The 20276-nt window shown below is 47.4% G+C and overlaps 2 protein-coding genes across 2 annotated transcripts; both read left to right on the top strand.

The window, feature by feature from the left end:
• Nucleotides 1–5251: 5251 nt before the first annotated feature.
• LOC109751634 (uncharacterized) lies at nucleotides 5252–10125 on the top strand (the record flags this gene model as incomplete). Its single annotated transcript, XM_073501989.1, has 8 exons — nucleotides 5252–5420; nucleotides 5981–6257; nucleotides 7476–7690; nucleotides 7775–7873; nucleotides 7963–8465; nucleotides 8539–9299; nucleotides 9383–9585; nucleotides 9884–10125. Coding segments are annotated over 8 exons (2370 nt in total), but the record flags the coding sequence as incomplete, so codon positions are not given.
• Nucleotides 10126–13927: 3802 nt separating this feature from the next.
• Nucleotides 13928–19328, top strand: LOC109773917 (putative cyclin-F2-1). Its single transcript, XM_020332645.2, has 2 exons — nucleotides 13928–14242; nucleotides 18386–19328. Exons 1-2 carry the CDS (start codon nucleotides 14016–14018, stop codon nucleotides 19233–19235), a joined length of 1077 nt encoding a protein of 358 aa, XP_020188234.2. The 5' UTR covers nucleotides 13928–14015; the 3' UTR covers nucleotides 19236–19328.
• The last annotated feature ends 948 nt before the right edge of the window (nucleotides 19329–20276 follow it).

Consider the following 20276-nt stretch of genomic DNA (forward strand, 5'->3'; position numbering starts at 1 on the left):
CTTGTAACGCTTCCGCTTAGCGATCTTCAAGGGTATGAAGATGCACTCCCCCTCTCTCGTTGCTAGCATCTCCTAGATTGATCTTGGTGACACGTAGGAAAATTTTGAATTATTACTACGTTCCCCAACAGTGGTATCAGAGGCAGATTTATGCGTAGATTCTATGCACGAGTAGAACACAAAGTAGTTGTGGGCGATGATTTGTTCAATTTGCTTACCATTACTAGTCTTATCTTGATTCGGCGGCATTGTGGGATGAAGCGGCCCGGACCGACCTTACACGTACACTTACGTGAGACAGGTTCCACCGACTGACATGCACTTGATGCATAAGGTGGCTAGCGGGTGTCTGTCTCTCCCACTTTAGTCGGATCGGATTCAATGAAGAGGGTCCTTATGAAGGGTCAATAGCAATTGGCATATCACCGTTGTGGCTTTTGCGTAGGTAAGAAACGTTCTTGCTAGAAACCCATAGCAGCCACGTAAAACATGCAACAACAATTAGAGGACGTCTAACTTGTTTTTGCAGGGTATGCTATGTGATGTGATATGGCCAAAAGGATGTGATGAATAATATATGTGATGTATGAGATTGATCATGTTCTTGTAATAGGAGTCACAACTTGCATGTCGATGAGTATGACAACCGGCAGGAGCCATAGGAGTTGTCTTAATTTATTGTATGACCTGCGTGTCAATGAAAAACGCCATGTAATTACTTTACTTTATTGCTAACCGTTAGCCATAGTAGTAGAAGTAATAGTTGGCGAGACAACTTCGTGAAGACACGATGATGGAGATCATGGTGTCATGCCGGTGACGAAGGTGATCATGCCGCGCCTCGAAGATGGAGATCAAAGGCGCAAGATGATATTGGCCATATCATGTCACTTTATGATTTGCATGTGATGTTTGTCATGTTTACATCTTATTTGCTTAGAACGACTGTAGCATAAATAAGATGATCCCTCACTAAAATTTCAAGAGATGTGTTCCCCCTAACTGTGCACCGTTGCGAAGGTTCGTTGTTTCGAAGCACCACATGATGATCGGGTGTGATAGATTCTAACGTTCGCATACAACGGGTGTAAGCCAGATTTACACATGCGAAACACTTAGGTTGACTTGACGAGCCTAGCATGTACAGACATGGCCTCGGAACACAAGAGACCGAAAGGTCGAACATGAGTCATATAGTAGATACGATCAACATGAAGATGTTCACCGATGATGACTAGTTCGTCTCACGTGATAATCGGACACGGCCTAGTTGACTCGGATCATGTATCACTTAGATGACTAGAGGGATGTCTATATAAGTGGGAGTTCATTAAATAATTTGATTAGATGAACTTAATTATCATGAACATAGTCAAAAGGTCTTTGGAAATTATGTCGTAGCTTACGCTTTAGTTCTACTAAGATATGTTCCTAGAGAAAATTTAGTTGAAAGTTGATAGTAGCAATTATGTGGACTGGGTCCGTAAACTGAGGATTGTCCTCATTGCTGCACACAAGGCTTATGTCCTTAATGCACCGCTCGGTGTGCTGAACCTCGAGCGTCGTTTGTGGATGTTGCGAACATCTGACATACACGTTTTGATGACTACATGATAGTTCAGTGCGTAATGTTAAATGGTTTAGAATTGAGGCACCGAAGACATTTTGAAACGTCGTGGAACATATGAGATGTTCCAAGAGCTGAAATTGGGATTTTAGGATCGTGCCCACGTCAAGAGGTGCGAGACCTCCGACAAGTTTCTTAAGCCTACAAACTAAGGGAGAAAAGCTCAATCGTTGAGCATGTACTCGGATTGTCTGAGTACTACAATCGCTTGAATCGAGTGGGAGTTGTCTTCCAGATGAGATGGTGATGGTTCTCCAAAGTCACTGCCACCAAGCTACTAGAGCTTCGTGATGAACTATAACATATCAGGGATAGATATGATGATCCTTGAGCTATTCGCGATGTTTGACACCGCGAAAGTAGAAATCAAGTAGGAGCATCAATTGTTGATGGTTAGTAAAACCACTAGTTTCAAGAAGGGCAAGGGCAAGAAGGGATACTTCATGAAACGGCAAATCAGTTGCTGCTCTAGTGAAGAAACCCAAGGTAGAACCAAAACCCGAGACTAAGTGCTTCTGTAGAAATATGCCCTAGAGACAATAATAAAATGGTTATTATTGTATTTCCTTGTTCATGATAATCGTTTATTATCCATGCTAGAATTGTATTAACTGGAAACCATAATACATGTGTGAATACATAGACCACAACATGTCCCTAGTAAGCCTCTAGTTGACTAGCTCGTTGATCAATAGATGGTTATGGTTTCCTGACCATGGACATTGGATGTCATTGATAACGGGATCACATCATTAGGAGAATGATGTGACGGACAAGACCCAATCCTAAGCATAGCACAAGATCGTGTAGTTCGTTTGCTAAGAGCTTTTCTAATGTCAAGTATCGTTTCCTTAGACCATGAGATTGTGCAACTCCCGGATACCGTAAGAATGCTTTGGGTGTACCAAACGTCACAACGTAACTGGGTGGCTATAAAGGTGCACTACAGGTATCTCCGAAAGTGTCTGTTGGGTTGGCACGAATCGAGACTGGGATTTGTCACTCCGTATGACGGAGAGGTATCTCTGGGCCCACTCGGTAATGCATCATCATAATGAGCTCAATGTGACTAATGAGTTAGCCACGGGATCATGCGTTACGGAACGAGTAAAGAGACTTGCCGGTAACAAGATTGAACGAGGTATGGGGATACCGACGATCGAATCTCGGGCAAGTGACATACCGATAGACAAAGGGAATTGAATACGGGATTGATTGAATCCCCGACATCGTGGTTCATCCGATGAGATCATCGTGGAACATGTGGGAGCCAATATGGGTATCCAGATCCCGCTATTGGTTATTGGCCGGAGAGGTGTCTCGGTCATGTCTGCATGGTTCCCGAACCCGTAGGGTCTACACACTTAAGGTTCGGTGACGCTAGAGTTGTTATGGGAAATAGTATGTGGTTACTGAAGGTTGTTTGGAGTCCCGGATGAGATCCCGGACATGACGAGGAGCTCCGGAATGGTCCGGAGATGAAGATCGGTATATTGGACGAAGGGTATTGGAGTCCGGAATTGTTCCGGGGGTACCAGGCTATGGCCAGCATGTCCGAAAGGGGTTTCGGAGGCCCCGGCAAGCGTTGGGGGGCCTTATGGGCCAAGGGGAAGGGGCAAACCAGCCCACTAAGGGGCTGTGCGCCCCTCCCAACCCCTCTCACGTAACCAGGAGAGGTGGGGGCGCCACCCCTAGGGCAGCCGCCCCTCCCGGCTTGGGGGGCAAGTTTCCTAGGGGGTGGGGGCGCCCAAACCCATCTAGGGTTTCCCCTGGCCGCCGCCTCCTCCTCTAGATCCATCTAGAGGGGCCAGCCCCCTCTCCCCTTCCCCCTATATATAGTGAGGGGGTGGGAGGGCAGCCATACCCTTCCCTTGGCGCAGCCCTCACCTCCTCCACCTCCTCCTCCTCCTCCTCCGTAGTGCTTAGCCAAGCTCTGCCGGAGAACCACGAGCTCCATTGCCACCACGCCGTCGTGCTGCTAGAGTTCTCCCTCAAATTCTCCTCTCCCCTTGCTGGATCAAGAAGGAGGAGACGTCCCCGGGCTGTACGTGTGTTGAACGCGGAGACGCCGTCCGTACGGCGCTAGATTGGATCTTCCGCGATTTGAATCGCCACGAGTACGACTCCATCAACCGCGTTCTTGTAACGCTTCCGCTTAGCGATCTTCAAGGGTATGAAGATGCACTCCCTCTCTCTCGTTGCTAGCATCTCCTAGATTTATCTTGGTGACACGTAGGAAAATTTTGAATTATTACTACGTTCCCCAACATCTACATGGTGGTTCGTCAAGGATTCTTTTCATTCTTCAATTGGTCTTCAAGTTTTCGCTTGAAGTTAAGATCCGCCAAGCTATACTCTCAATAAACATGGTGCTCAACACATGTCTTGTTTTGAGGAGTTCAAGCATTCTTCATCTTGCATTCCGAAATGCAATTAGTTCTACCTTATCTTTTGAGGTGGTGTTATGTCACTCTTGACAATTTCCCTTCGTGTGTCATGATTCAACAGTTGTCAAGAATGAGATAGTTAATCCCATCAATTTCTTCGAGCATGAGCCCTTCTCAATCCATCGATTTTTTTCATTGGAGTTATCTTGGTATAGATTCACCTAAAGCCTTCCATTAGGAATGTAGCTACTTGTGGTGCTTATCAATGATCCAATCTTCTCCTTCTCATCTCGGTGAAGAAGTTTTCATCTCCTTGTTGATCTCAATCCAATCAACTGTTTTCGTTAGTGGTCGGTTGTCACCTCATAATTTTGATATGTTCTCCATAAGCCCACAACAAGCTTATCCTTTCGTTATTGATAATCCAACAACTCCGCTCTAGCATTTCCTGTAAGCGTGCTCTTTCAAGATCTTGTTTCCCTCCGTTCATTCCATTTCATTCTTTCATTTCTTCCGGAGACATTGTGATGTTACTCTCTTCGACCCATCATCTTGTTTTGTCACGATCATGTTCTTTTATTGCTTATCCATTTAACCGGTGTTTTGTGTTTTCTTTTCAAGTTCTTTTCATCTAATCAAGTCTTGCCTCTCTTATCAATTGGAGTGCTGTCCAAGTTCTGGCATTCGTATTCTTTGGCTATCTCATGATATCGGTGTGGCTCCATATTCTTTTGGTTCGTTGAGCTCTTGTTTCATGTCTTTCAACCTACAAGGTTCTCATGGTGTTCCTTGTTTCCGTTTACTACGGAGTGCTCTCAATTCGCTCATCTCCGTTGTGTCATTTCTTTCGAGCTGTTCAACTTCCAAGGTTCTTTGGTTTCACTCGTTTGTCAAGAAGCAACTTTGTTTTACCTCTTCCTCTTCCGTTTCTCTCCGGTGCCATCCTAGATCTCGGGACGAGATCCTCCTGTAGTGGTGGAGTGTTGTAACGCCCCAAGACCGACGCTCCAGATGCCTTCCATGTTTTGCGAGTCAGCTGTGTTATTTATTTTCCCCATTATTTACAGTATATCTTCCATCCCAAATTATTCAGAATACATCTTTGTGGCCTGTTGTGGTGTGAGTGGGCCGCAGTTTAAACAGTGGGTTTGGTAGGGAGAGGGTGGAGATTGCTCACTTAATTATTTTCCCCATTATTTGCACAATATTTACCACTTGGATTTTAAGTCCTTAACATAAGACAAGGTCATTCTTCAAGAGTGTTGTCAGCCAACTTCTTGTTCGAGCGGAAGAAGCAGCTATCGAGTCGTCTGCTAACAAAGAGTTTAACGAACAGGATGCACTAAGTTCTGTGTTGCTCTTTGTGGGTGAAGTGTTATCCCATGTTAGCCGTCGTGGATCTACTGGTAAGTTTTAATATCTCAGAATGCAAGTTTATGTGTGCTGTTGACTTGCTTGTTCTGAAATATACATTTACGAATGACAAAATCAATTAAGAAACTGTGTGCCCGATTCTAGTTGGTGCAGTATGATATCGTGCTGTAGTTATGTTTGGTAGGATACAATAATTGCAGTACATTCAACCCTTTATGCTTCAGTTTGGCATGCTGATTTTCCTTTTGTATTATCTGCTACTATAGCTTGGGTGACGTAGCAGTTTCCTTCCCCCCTTTCTAATCCTTTTGGTATGGATATGATAACCAGCACATCAATCATTTGGTTGCTTTCATGTATTTGGCACTAATCCGCTGTTGATACTTGAGTGTTTTTTCTGCGCTGTTGTCCGCACTCCCCACCTCTGCAAATTTGACTAGATTCGGGCATTGAGTGGGATCTCTTGATAGCTAGCATAGCAAGTACCTGGTCCATAACAATTTATAGTTCATAAGATTTGTACTCTCTGTTTAGGCATCAAATCATTTCTTTCATTCTTTGTATGTATGATAAGATGCATTGGTCTTTTCAGGCATTTTAGTTGCTGAATTGATCCCTATGATCCGTAATCACTTACAAAGATGTGTAGCACCAGACTGTAAGACGATAATTCCTGACATGATCAAGCATGTTCCTCAGTCTCGGTTTTGGTTCACTGTGATTGAAGCATTGAGAGATCAGCATTCTATTGAAAGATTGACTGAAGAGATGTTGCGCCAACTTGCATCACACCATTTAAATGATGAAGAAGCGTACTGGATTTTGTGGACTCTGTTTAATCAGAGTATCATGCATATTGCTGTTATGAGGTGAGATAGTACCTATGTGCACTTTAATTCTGCTAAACATTGTATGTGCTTGTTCTTGCTTAGCTACTTCCTTATTTCACTTTGTATTTGGCATGCTACATTACTTTGCATAGGAAACTTATACGTGAAAGGCTTCCTTGGCCAGGATTTAGTTCAAAATATCCAATTTGACAACTATGCAAAACAGTATTTCAATGATTACCTTTTTCTTTCTGTGAAGATTGTTCTGGGGATGTTGACTACTACCACCTCTGTTCCAAAATACTTGAAGTTTTATGTTTGTCCTAAGTCAAACTTTATAAGTTTGACCAAGTCTATAGAAAAATATCCAATATCTACAACATCATATTAGTTTGACCATAAAATATATTTTGAAATTATATATTGTATGATGCTGTAGATATTAATATATTTTTCTGTAGAGTCGGTCAAACATAGAGATGTTTTACTTAGGACAAACCTAAAACTTAAAAGTATTTTGGAATGGAGGAAGTACATGTTAATCTGCCTGCTGTGTGTTCATTAAATCTTTGGCTGTGTTTTGTGTGTCTTAGTTATTAATAGATAGCGATTGTTTTGTGGTGGCATATTATGCATGCCATCATTGTTATATAGTTCTGTGTTGCCATGTTCAGAAACATCCAATAAGCTTGTCCCTTGTCTGTTTGATGATGGCCTTGACGGTCCTTCATGGAATAGTGAATCTATAAGACATTGATACAGAAGACAGATATCTGGGCAAAACATGATGCATAAGCATAAAGTAGTACTCCCTCCGTTCTTAAATATTTGTCTTGCTAGAGATTTCAACAAGTGACTACATACGGAGCAAAATGAGTGAATCTACACTCTAAAATATGTCTATATACATCCGTATGTGGTAGTCCATTTGAAATCTCTAAAAAGACAAATATTTAGGAACGGAGGGAGTATTTGCTCATGGACCTAATATTTTCTGGGATTGAAAAGCTAGATTTTGTTAATACAGTCATGTCTAAGGCTTTAAGCTCTTTTTTTTCTTAGTCAGCATGTTAGGTGATAAGGTAAAAAATATAGTTCAGGCCCTTTTCTTGGACAATTTGTTGTTTCTATTTTACTATGAAGGACAAATGCATGGATTGGAGGGAGTATATTCAACTATATTCAGTATGTCCTAACTAGCAATTTATTAAATAGCTTCTTTCTTATATGTTTTCTTTTCCACAATGCTTTCTTCAGGGCAATGTTTATTGACAAATTTTTGCTTTGGAAAACATTTCCATTATGCTGCCTGAGATGGATTCTTCATTATGCTGTCTTTGAATTCCCACCAAATTCAGTCACAGAAGCCCAAATGCGAAGGACATCAAACTTCCTGGTTACATTGCAATGTTTAGTTACTGTTTGGTCCAAGAAAGAGTTTGTTCAGTCATATTCAGTGGAGCAACAAGCTTGTATCCATTGATGCACTTAAAACTATATTGTTCATTTCTCATGCAAGTTATCATTTGGCATTGTTCTCCTTAATCAGTATGTAGATATCACTGCAGCAATAGGGTTATGTTTGGAGAACATGTCAAAAGAAGAATTAGAAATGAATAGAGATGTATTAAATTGTATTCTTCAAGGAGTAAGCTGTAAGTACTTCTCTTCCCTTGTGTTTGTTTACCAGGATACGGTAAGCACAATCATAATATCTACTCACCGAATATTGTTTTGACTATAGGTAGGTTAGAGAGCCCAATTGATTTAGTCCGGAAAATGGCAAGTGCTGTTGCATTGACATTTTCTAAAGTCGTTGATCCAAAAAATCCTCTTTACCTTGATGATGACTGTTCTGAGAATGTTGACTGGGAGTTCGGGGTTCTCTCTCCAAAGGAGATCACAGCTCCTTCACATGATGTAGAATTTGGAAGCAAATCAAAACCATGTCCACGTAAGAACAGGAAACATGCTGGTGACAAAAAGGGAAAGACTATCAAGCATGATATTTCAGATAACAGAGTAAAAATCATAGAGATCAAGTCAAAACTAGATTCTGATGAAATGTCTGGCGCTGCTATAAATTTTGAGGAACATTATGACGAGGAAAGCATTAACATTGATGCTTCCAGTGATTCATCCCTGGAGCCGTATGATCTGTCAGATGATGACACTGATTTGCAGAAGAATTTCACACATCTAAGTGATCTTGCAGCTGCACTGCGAAAACCTGACGATCTAGATGGTGTAAGTTTCCATTTGGTGTTTCCAGACAAAACTACTACATGATCCTGACCTTTCTTTCTTTTGTCTTCACAAGGTTGAAAGCGCTCTTAGTTCTGCCGAAAAGCTTGTGAGGGCATCACCTGATGAGCTGCGCCACTGCTCGGGTGATCTTGTTCAAGCACTGGTACATGTTCGTTGTTCTGATGTCGCGATGGAAGGCGAGGAAGATTCTGCTGAAGAAAAGCGACAGAAGGCATTAGTCGCTTTGCTGGTAACCAGCCCATTTGAATCATTAGATGTTCTTACCAAATTGCTATATTCATCGAGTGTGGATATAAGTCAGCGTATTTTAGTTATTGATGTTATGACTGAGGCAGCACAGGAACTTGCTGAAACTAAAATTGTAAAGAGTGAACAGCGGCATGGGAACTTGATATCTGATACTTCTCCGTCTTGGCTGGTTCCTAGGGAGAGCGGACCTGTTGGGGCAAGCCCTTGGAGAGAGGTATCAGAAACAGGATCACTTTTGAAAAATTGGTCACACCGGTATGAAAGAGAAGTTCCATCTAGACCAGGCCAGGTTAAATCAGGAAAATCTCGCAAATGGGGTCTTGGGAAAGCAAAAGATTCGCAGGTGGAGCGGTCAAAAAACAGATTTCCTTTGTATGCTGCTGCATTTATGCTCCCGGTTATGGAAGGATATGACAAGAGAAGACATGGGGTGGACTTGCTCAATCGGGATTTTGTTGTCCTAGGTAAATTGATATACATGCTTGGTGTCTGTATGAAGTGCATGGCAATGCATCCGGAAGCATCAGCCATTGCCCCAGCTTTTCTGGATATGATAAGAGCCAGGTATTCTGTGTCAGGATAAACATTTCATGTATTCTTATTTGGCAACCAAATGGCGTGATTTGACATGAAATTTTATTCTACAGGGAGGTCTCGCAACATGCTGAAGCATATGTGCGAAGGTCTGTGTTGTTTGCAGCTTCTTGTGTATTGATAGCCTTGCACCCGTCATATGTTGCATCAGTTCTTATAGAAGGCAACCAGGACATTTCTACTGGTTTAGAATGGATACGTACATGGGCCTTGCGTATTGCTGAAGCTGATCCTGATACAGAGTGCACATCGGTGAGTAGAACAATCATTTTTATTTTTCGGTCATAAATATCAGCTCTAAATACCTATTGTACGCCTTCTATACAGCCTGAGGAGTTAATATGAAATAGTTGATCGTCAGTGGGTAGGATGTATGGTTTTATTGTCACTAAAATTCACAGTTCTTAGTTGCTAAGTAGCTAACCATCTTTTATGCTCATTGGGCGACTATTCTCTCAGTGTTTTGTAAAGAGAAACGAATTGCTAAGATGTTGGATATGCAGTCTCTCTATCCACTTTTTACTAAATATCTATGCCCCACGTTTGTTTCCTAGATGGCCATGGCCTGCGGCTCCATTCAGAGATGGTGCTCCAGACATCCCGCGCCCTGGAATCTGCAGAACATTCCAAGGCTGGCACCAGAGCACTACCTTCTAAGCTCGATAACATTATAATACCATTCGCAAACATGATGTGATCTGATGCAGTCTTGAAGTTGTAAAGGGAATTTTCTTTCTCATTTGTGTTACCGTACTATAGATTTTTTTTAGTCGTGCTATAGAATTGCTTTAGTGTATACTTTTTTTAGAATAATAACGATTTAGTGTATACTGCAGCAGCTAATTCAGCTACTAATTGTTTTAGTATAACTGTTGTCCTATTGCTTCGGGCATGTGGCCCATGCAAGTTAAAAGGACGTTAGGGCCGCCTGCCTCTCGCCCTGTCCTCGCTCGACATCCTCTTTCACGGCCTTGCCGTGTTTTGTTGCGGCACGTGACACCCGATTTGGATGCCGGCTCCACGTGGCTCCACTTCCACGTGGCGGGGAGGCGGCGAGGGCTGATCCTGCTTCACACGGTAGCGCGCCGTTGAGGGCGGCTCCTTCACGAGGGCTGACGGGGGCGAGGGTGGCATTGGATCACGGTTATGGAGCGGCCACTCCATCACAGTCTTGACCTGCCGCATGAACTCATCGTTCATGACTGGCCTCCGTGAGGAGGCGCGGTTGCTGCGGGCGCCTTGTGCGGCGGTTGGTCCTCCTTGTCGCCAGAGGAGATGGCAATCTCCTTCTTGGAGAAGCCGAGTCCGTGAAGGACAAGGGCCCTGGAGAGTGACAGCGGCGGCGCCAAGATCTGAACCCTGAAGATCCGGAGTCGTTGTCGCCTGCCGGTGCGGCCACGACTTTGGCATGGAGATGGTGGTCTGGCCTGCACCGAAGAAGAGAGCGGCGGAGAGGGTGCGAGTGGAGAGGATCAGAGAATGGTGTGGCGTGGACGGCGCCGGAGCCCTGCTTATATAGGCGCGGCCAGACCATGCGAAGGGACGGGAAGCCAGCTTCAATGCGGCGCAACGGCTGGAGTAGGCTTCTCGGTCGCTGTGTCCACACTGAAGCAGCGCTGTTCCTAGTCCGGTCACGTGGCTCTGACCGCAATGAATGCCGTCGAGCCACGTCCGTTGATGAGCATCACTGACCGGCATGAATGCGCGACAACCGCTTCGTGCAGAAATGGTTTTTCGGGCGAAAGGGTTTTGGGTGGGTCCGGGGGGGCAGAAGCATACGTGGCAGTGATCCCGAAAACGAACGCCTGGACCGATGGTGTACCATGTTAATGGCAAAATGTGTCTGGACTGTTCGGCCCGAACAGTTGCGGGCGGTTTGAGATTCTGTGTTGAAGATGCCCTTATACTTACTTCATGAAAATGAAGTTCATATATGACACGCATCTGAAAGTTGTGTGGATCACTGACTTGATATGAAGAGCTTCATACACAATGCATAAACCCGGCTTCTTTTTGTTCATTCTATTAGAGCATCTCTACCAGACCCCTCAAAAGCGGTTAAACCTGTAAAAATTCGCGTTTTCAGTTCCGTGGTGTCAAAAAACGTCCCGAATAGACCCTGCAAAAGCGGTCAAACCCGTAAAAAAATTGCAGGCCCCTGGGAATCCATCCCCACGACCCTTTATTTTGTGGATTTGAGGCAAAATATAAGGGGGACTGAAAACCAGTCAACGCTACGTGACAAGGAAATTCCGCCTGCGCACACGGGCTCCGGTGACCTTCCACCACGGAACTCGCCGGAATCTTGCCGGAAACTCGCCGTTTACCTCTGTTGCGGCGTCGGCTTGCGGAGTAGATCACAGGAGCAGCGGCGGGACTCGAACAGCTACCCGGCCACGAATGAGCTAGCTAGCTAGCAAGCTCCTGGATTCATCCGGCCACGAACGAGCTAGCTAGCTAGCTCCTCGATCCAGCCGGCCGATCCATCCGGCAACGGAGGAGCTGGCTCCTGAATCGATTCGGCGACTACGGTGAACGACGGAGCTGACTGTGAACACGGGCGAGAGGAAAAAGAAGACACGGAAAAGAATATACGCGAATATTCTTTTTTACGGGTCCGTTATGCGGGGTCTGCATCTGCGGCCGTCCGCGCCGGCCCGCAAAGCCGTTTTTTCGCGAACTGCGAACACGTTTTGCGGGCCGGCGGGATGCGGGGTCTGCTAGAGATGCTCTTAACACGCAAGTATGGGAAGATGTCATGTCATACTAGTATGACAATGCAAATGCACAGAAATTTAGCTGCCATGTATTTGTGTTTGGACGTGTGTAGACACGTCCCCTTTATATTGAAATAAGGCATCTCCAACCATGGATCACCAAACGGAACAACGATGACATGTCCGCAGATAACCCGCCCCTTCGACTGTATCCCTCATTTTTGGGACTATTGGCTATGATTGACACCACGCTAAAGAGATCGAGAGAATCCTAGACGTCCGGACTGGTCCGGCTTGATTGTGGGCAGTGTTGGATGCCTAAAAGTGTCCGGACCGTCGGCTCCGGCCAATTGAGGCCAATTTGGTGAGCCGTGTTGGAGGTGTTCTAATGAAGCAAACATCACGTCCTAATGGAGCAAACATAACGGAACTCGTAAGACATAGCTTGCTAATAAACCATGTATTTAGTTGCTTTTTTTAGTGGAAAGCCTTCTTGGTGGATTATATTACGTTTGAAAATAGAGATACACCATCTACGATTACATAACCTTGAAAATCCGGATGACCCACAATATTTTGTGCATCCACCTATTTGCTAGCTAGAACACAAGCTGCCCTATTAGCCTCTCTAGGCCAATGATTAATCATTACGTAAGAACTATATGAAGGTATAGGTAACGATGATCACACCAACAATCAATGTAGTGGAAGAGGAAGATGTTGGTGAAGCCCGTCTATTCCTGCAGCTAGGTTATACCTCCCAGACATGAGAATCTTCAACGACCACCGATCTAGTGTCGAAGTAGAAGATACATCCGAGACATCCACACATAAAAATCTAGCAAAAATAAAATATTAGAAATTTAAGTAGGAGGACAGAACCGACGGAGACTGTCGTATGCTGGTAAGTCTCAAAGAACCGTATAGAGGCAAGTTCCGAGGGACATAGCTTAAAGGACGAGCTAAGTTCACGAGGAAACAGAAAGTAAGTTTGGTAGCTTGACAGAAAAAGAACTAAAATCGTAGGAGTAACAATGAAATAGAAAAATCATTTCGGTTGGAAGAACGAAAAAGTTGTGGTACCTGGTAAGAAAAATTATGAATCGAAGATGAATATTTGAGAAACGACATCATGTATCATAGGGAAATAAAAGGTTGGCAAAAGGGGTGTAACAATTTCGGATGGAAAAAACGATGACATGCGAAATGACGGAACATGACGAACTGATGAGTTGACATCAGGTAAAGCAAATTAATTGCACAAACAAAGAAAGAAAGAAGATGATCAAAGGATTGAAAGAAAGAAGATGGCTCAAAGAACTGAAAGCTCAGAGGTTCGAACAGGGTTGAACAAGAAAGAAGGTATCAAACAGAACGGAGAGATGCACCGCAGGCACAAAAAGAGGAAAGTATAAGAACAGTTGGATGAAGTATGTACAAGAAAAACATGTATATTGTCTCGTGTTGAAATGGTACCGAATTTGCATCCATTGTTTAGCCAATTTCCGCCGGAACAATTTTTTGGATCATGGCACATATAAAATGGTTGGAGAAGGATGCACAGGTGCATGCCCTGCGATTTTTTGCCATTTAGTTGCTTGTTTGATCACGTTGGGTTGGGTGTAGCAGGAAACATAAATGCAGTGTGTTTGAGCTGTGCTCGGATTCGGACCGGAGACGCGTCGCTGCGTTGCGTCGAGGGGGAGTGCGCGCCACGAAAAAAAAGAAGGGAGACCGCGTCGCCGCGTTGCGTCGAGGTACAGCAGGAAAGAAACTCTTCGTATCCTGGTAGGAGTCGAACCCGATCGAGTCGGCGGAACAAATGCAGTGGAACTATATATACATACACATAGCAGCGTATAGGTATAGCTTTACAGACGCCAGCCCCCCTTCCTCCTCCCATGCCACCAACACCGTACCCAGCGCACAATCAACAATCCATCTTCCCTCCCTGCTCCCGGCGATCGAGATGATGCAGTACGCCGTGGATCCCTACGCGGGCGCCTTTGCTCGACCTCCGCCTACCGGCTTCTTCGGCGTCGGATCCTGCGCTTGGGTCGCCAACAGGCCTGCTCGACGACCTCCGCCTCCCGCCTTCTTCGGCATCGGATCCTGCTTTCGCCCGACTGCCGACGTGCCAGCTCGTCGACCTCCGCCTCCCGGTTTCTTCGGTGCACGCCGTCCCAGGGTGCTCCCGCCACTACCGGAATCGCACCCTATGCCGACGGCCAGGGCCGTCGGCATAGCCATGACTAGCCGTCGGGTCAGGCCTATGCCGACGGCCCCCGTCGGCATAGGGCCGTCGGCAAAATATCTGTCGGCGTAGCCAGGATGACCGTCGGCATAGACCCTATCCCGACGGTGGCCGTACATCTATGCCGACGGCCCTGGCCGTCGGCAACGTCATCGCCTAACAGCGGCCGCCGTCAAGTGCTGCCCAATGGCTTCTCACCACGTGGCGAGATGCCGTTCAGCATGGGCGTGTCTATGCCGACGACCTAGCCGTCGGCTTAGTTTGAAATTATGCCGACGGCTAGGCCGTCGGCATAGACACGCCACATGTCAGAAACTGGGCGCTCCTGGGGCAGGTCTATGCCGACGGCTAGGCCGTCGGCATAGACGTGCCACGTGTCTGCCACTGGGAGCTCACGCCAGGCCTATGCCGACGGCCAGGCCGTCGGCATAGATTCTGTCCAGTTTTTTTCTTTTTTCTGTTTCTTTTCAGCTCAATTCATTTGAATATATAACAAACAACATATATAACAAACAGCATATACACAGCATCACACAACAAATTGGCATCGCTAAGAAGCATCGCAAAGCATCACACATATAAGTATCATCACCACAAAGCATATAAGAATCTCACAAACAACAATAAGATAAGAAACATCACAAGCATACAAGTATCATAGCATCGAGAACAAGCATACAAGTATCATAGCATCGAGAAAGGCTTAAGCGCCAGGACGTCGAGCACCGCGGAGGTCGTCACCGCCAAGACCGCCGTAGCCCAGGTCGTCACTGCTAGCGGCAGCGCTACCGCCAAGACCGCCTCCACGTCCGCCTCCGCCTCCGTCTCCGTGGATCGGAGTGGTCGGGCTCCGTGTCTCGGGAGTGTTGCGAAGACCACCGCCAACGGTAGATGCACCTGTTCCCTGGATGTTGAAAAGATATATTAACGGGATATAAGACTGTGTTGAAAGGCATGACATGCTTTGGGTGAATTGATTGGGGATGAACTAACCGGCGAGGGGCCAGCGTTCTGTGCCACAAACTCCTCAAAGGTCAGCAGCACTGGATGTGCTGGAGGACCCTCTGCTGATGGCCATTGAGGACACCTGCCGGCCGCCATTTCCTGAAAAGCGTGCTGCATCTCGCGATCCCTCTGCTGATGGTATGCATGAAGGCGGTCGTGCCATGCCATGGTCTCCTGGCGTGTGTACTCCATGTAGGCCTACAGTATGACATGATGAGACTCATAAAACTACTAAATGCGGAAAATAAAGGGAACAATGAAGATAAAAGGGAAAATACTTACAGTTTGCTGCTCCTGAAAGAGGGACAGTGACGGTGCACTGCTCATGCGCGTGCTCGTGCGCTGGCTCAGGGTCGGGTCGATCCGACGGAGCTGTGTGTAGGAGATAGACGGAGTGATCACAGCATCGAGAACCGCCTCCCGACCGTGCTCCTTCGGCCCCGTGCCCACCACCACCCTTTCGTCCAGATCCGCCGCAATGGGGTCACGTGTGTCAGGATGTAACGCCAGATACCCATCGGAGTAGGCCTTCTTCCTATGCGCGGTCTTCTTGCCGTAGTACTTGGGCTCGCCAGGCTTGGGGTCCTTCCGCGTATGGGCGATCTCCCACGCCTGCATGTGTGAGAGCGGCCGCTTTAGTTTCTCCTCCTGCACCACCAAACAGAGGTTAGTCATACATAAGAAAGTAATGGTAAATAGAAGAAGAATGTTTAATGGGGTTAGTCATACATTAACTGCCTTGTGGAGATGGTGGTTTCGGTTTCCCTGAGCATGTACTCCCTCCTTCCCTCGGTTAGCCTTGTTTTTGACTCTCATAGCCGCCCAGGCTCCAGCCTCATCACACCAAAGATCCACCAATGCCGCCCAGGACTCGTCTTTTCCATAACACCAATTTGGACACACCTACATAATAAAAGCATAATGGCATGTCAACACGAAACGGTGAAATGTACCACAAGGTAATGAAAGCATAATGAAAAATCTTTTATACTTACCGCCAAGAACTCGTCCCTCTCCAAGGTAATGCCCATCCTCCGCGCTTCTTCCTTGGTCATCTTCACACCAAGATAGTCGTGGTAGTATGTCGAGATGGCCACATAGCGCACCTCGTACTGCATCTGGCGGGCCTTCTTCTTGCATTGGCGTAGCACGATCTGGTCCGCTCTGCCCCTGTGCTCCGGGAGAACTCGATAGAATTTCTACAATCATGCACGAAACAAGAATGGAAGAAGCCATGAGTTAAATCATTCATGAAACTAGAATGGACTTGTGCTTCTGAAGAGAACTCACCCAGAAAGTGGTGATCACGGCCTTGGCATGGGTCCCATGCTCCGCGTGGAGGGCCGCTTCCCAGTGCTCCCAGCTCGTGGCCAAGACCCGATGGTCCGGGTGCCTGACTGGATCCGGACAGTACAACCCCGGCCAGTGTAACTTCAGCAAGACGGTGATGAGGCCGTTGGGAATACGGACCCCTTTAGAATATATCCAGTTGCTGCAAAAGAATGAACTATTAGCATGTGACAAGCAAAATAAATAACAACCGGAATGAGCATGTGACAAGCAAAATAATGAAATTATTATAAAGTGGCACTTACTCTTTCCCCGTGGGCTCAATGAGCCACTTCTGCTCCTCAGTAGCAGGAACCTGCTTTGGTAGCTTTGCGTTACCACGCAGCCACCCCTTGTTGTCAACCCCCTCCCCGCCAGCACCATCATCCCCGCCACCACCCTCCTCCTCGCCTGCCTTCCCCTCCCCAACCTCCTCCTCATCCTCCTCCTCCTCCTCCTCCTCCACCTCCTCCTCGGCCCCATCCCGAACCTCCTCCTCCTCGCCTGCCTCGTCGTCCTCCTCCTCCTCACCAGAGGAGGGTACCTCACTAGAGGAGGGTACCTCACTAGAGGATGGCCTCGAAGACAACACCCCTAAGTCGGTGAGGGTGCGCTCTTTCTGGCCGCGACCCCCTGTAGTGGCTCTCCCCCACCACCTCGCCCTCTAGGGGCTCTCCCCCCGCTATTAGCAATGCCACCCGAGCGTCGCACCGGGCCCTCATACATGCGGGGTGGTGTGGTGGCATGTCCGAAGAGGCGGCACGCGTCTCCGGGGTGTGCCCCCATCCAAGTGACGGTGGCACTGCCTTGCGTGCAGGGGGGCACACCGCGGAGCCCCAAGACGGGCGTCTACGCATGCCTGAACACTTTCACATATGCATCGGGACCCGTGCGATGTTTCGGTGACATAGCTACACCCCGAATCCCCCCACCAACTAGAATTCCCTCCGTGTCGACCGTTCCCCCCTCCATGACACGGCAATAGCGACGTTCGTAACGAGGGGCAATCGATATACAATCAGGGTATGTTTTTTTAGATAAGGCATAATTATCTTATGCAAAAACAAAAACTAAAATAAAGTAAAAATGAGAAAATAAAGTAAAAATAAAAAATAGTATGCCGACGGCGAGGCCGTCGGCATACCTGTGCACACACGGAGGTGCAGTCCCACGGATCGATGACGTGACATGGCACACGGATCGGTGACGTGGCAGATGGGCCTATGCCGACGGCTATACCGTAGGCATATATTTGCCATAGGTAGTATAAAGCGAAATTTAAAATAAAACTAAATAAATGTATGCCGACGGCTAGGCCGTCGGCATATCTGTGCACACACGGAGGTGCAGTCCCACGGATCGATGACGTGGCATAGCACACGGATCGATGACGTGGCAGAGGGGTATGGGCCAGGTCTATGCCGACGGCATAGCCGTCGGCATAGGGCTGGCACGGGTATGCCGATGGCCGCCGTTACCACCCGTCGGCGTAGGCTCAACGTCGTCAAACGGTCAGCGCTGACGGCAAGGGCTATGCCGACGGCCGCTCCTATGCCGACAGGCCCCGTAGGCGTACCTCGAGCGGTCCCGACGGCCTCGTATATGCCGACGGCCCCGTCGGCATATATGGATTTATGCCGATGGCTTTTCTACGCCTACGGCCTGCCCTTGGCCGTCGGCATAGCTGCATTTATGCCGACGGGTGCCGTCGGCATAGATTTGACCGTCGGCAAACCAAGTTTTTCTGGTAGTGTGCCAGCGCCGTGCGAGGTGCCCATGCCACCAAAGTTCTCAAAGCCCACGGCACCGGCACCAGCGCCGGTTTCCTGCGTCGCCGCCGCCTCCATAAAGCTTCAGCGGCTGTGCCCTGACTATGAAGACGACATCGACCACAACCTCCGGTTGACAGAGAAGAACGCCGAGGAGCGGCCGCTACCGGACTACCTGACGAAGGTGCAGCAGGATCGGGTGAGCGAGTCAGCGCGCGCCTCCCTCGTCGGATGGATGGACAAGTTCGTTCGAGACCATGATCTGGCCGACGGCACGCTCCACCACGCCGTCGCCTACGTCGACCGGGTCCTGTCTGTGCGAGCCCTGACGACTGACAGCGGCTACGAGCTACGCCTCCTGGGTGCCGCGGCCATCTTTGTCGCCGCCAATTACGAGGACCGGAAAGCCGTGTGGAAGCTGAAGGCCGACCAGATCGCCAGGTACGGCGAGTTCGCCGCGGGCAAAGAGGTGCTCGACATGGAGCGCGAGATGGTGGAGGCGCTCGGGTACCAGCTCGGCGGCCCCACGGCGCACACGTTCCTGAGCCACTTCATGAGGTACGCCGAGGGGGAGGACAAGACCAAGATCCTGCCATTGGCGACTCGCCTCGTTGATCAGTCTCTGCTCAACTACACGTGCCTCCGCATCTTGCCGTCCCTCGTGGCGGCGTCCGCGATCTCCCTCGCGAGGCGGACCCTGAATCCGCCCGACGTCCTCGCGTGGAACAGGGAGCTGACGGAGCTGACGGGCTACAACTGCTCCGACATGACAGCCTGCGTGCTTAATATGTTCTTCTTCTCGCGGTCGCTCATCTGTAACCCTTCTTCTTGATCATCGAGGAGACTCACCAAGACAGAGCAGTTTTGTACTCGTCTTGTAATCTTGTGGAAGTTCCTTGTAATGTTCATGTATACCAGTCTGAAATTAATGTATGTATCATCTTAGTTTTGTCATGCATGCGTCAACTGGTGATGAACACACTGTACCGGGCTTCTGATTGCCGGTTCTTTTTTCCTCCAAAACTCTTTTTTTTGCGCATCAAAACACTAAATTAAGCTTTAACAGGAGGATTACAATTTACAATCGTTCCTTAAACAAGCATCAAGAAACCCTGGCACGCAATTTAACCATAAGCATCTCCTTCTACTACTGCTAGCTAGCCTGCCCAGCACATAGATGTGCGACCATTTGCCTCTCTCCCGATACTAGTAATGTCAGATCGTCCCTCTTCTCTACCAATCCAAAGGCCTATGACCAGCTGGGCATACCAGTTTCTTAGGTCACATGTTGCATGCGAAGATCACAAGCCAAACGGACACCATTCCGTACCGCATATGCCTCCATTACGATAACGCTCGCTGCGTTTGTCATACCACAACGCCTGTGCTCGAACTAACTCCCCTGTGTGATCTTGAATACCAACACCCGTTGCTCCTATATGAAGCTAGCATCAACATTAACCTTCATTACCCCTGGTGGTGGTTTAGGCCAATGCATCAACAATTTCTTGTGTTGTTTCTTCTCCTTGCCACTGATTGCTAAATCTATTGCTACATCCAGAGTCCATCTGACAGAACTTGTAACAGAGTATCGTGACTCTTTTTCACCATGTTTCCTTGCATTTCTAGAGGACCATACAGACCACACACCACACATAATAATCGCAGCTTCAGACCTAGGTATAAAATCTTCGAACAAGATATCAATCGACCATGAAGGCATGAGTTGCGGGATTTTAACACCTGCAAAAATCTTAATCTCTTTCCAGAATCTTTTGGCCCAAATGGACTTGAAGATAGCATGTACAATATAGTCTCCTCCCTGCCACATTCAAGATGGAATTCCCTAGGCTCAATATGTTTCTGATGGAGC

This window comes from Aegilops tauschii, chromosome 6, assembly GCF_002575655.3.
Source record: "Aegilops tauschii subsp. strangulata cultivar AL8/78 chromosome 6, Aet v6.0, whole genome shotgun sequence".
Taxonomy (NCBI): domain Eukaryota; kingdom Viridiplantae; phylum Streptophyta; class Magnoliopsida; order Poales; family Poaceae; genus Aegilops; species Aegilops tauschii.

What these genes read in the sequence shown, in the direction of transcription:
- LOC109773917 (XM_020332645.2), top strand. Translation starts at nt 14,016, where the DNA reads ATGATGCAGTACGCCGTGGATCCCTACGCGGGCGCCTTTGCTCGACCT. An exon ending in CGCCGTCCCAGGGTGCTCCC is followed by an intron (nt 14,243 to 18,385) that starts GCCACTACCGGA and finishes TTTTTCTGGTAG; the next exon opens with TGTGCCAGCGCCGTGCGAGG.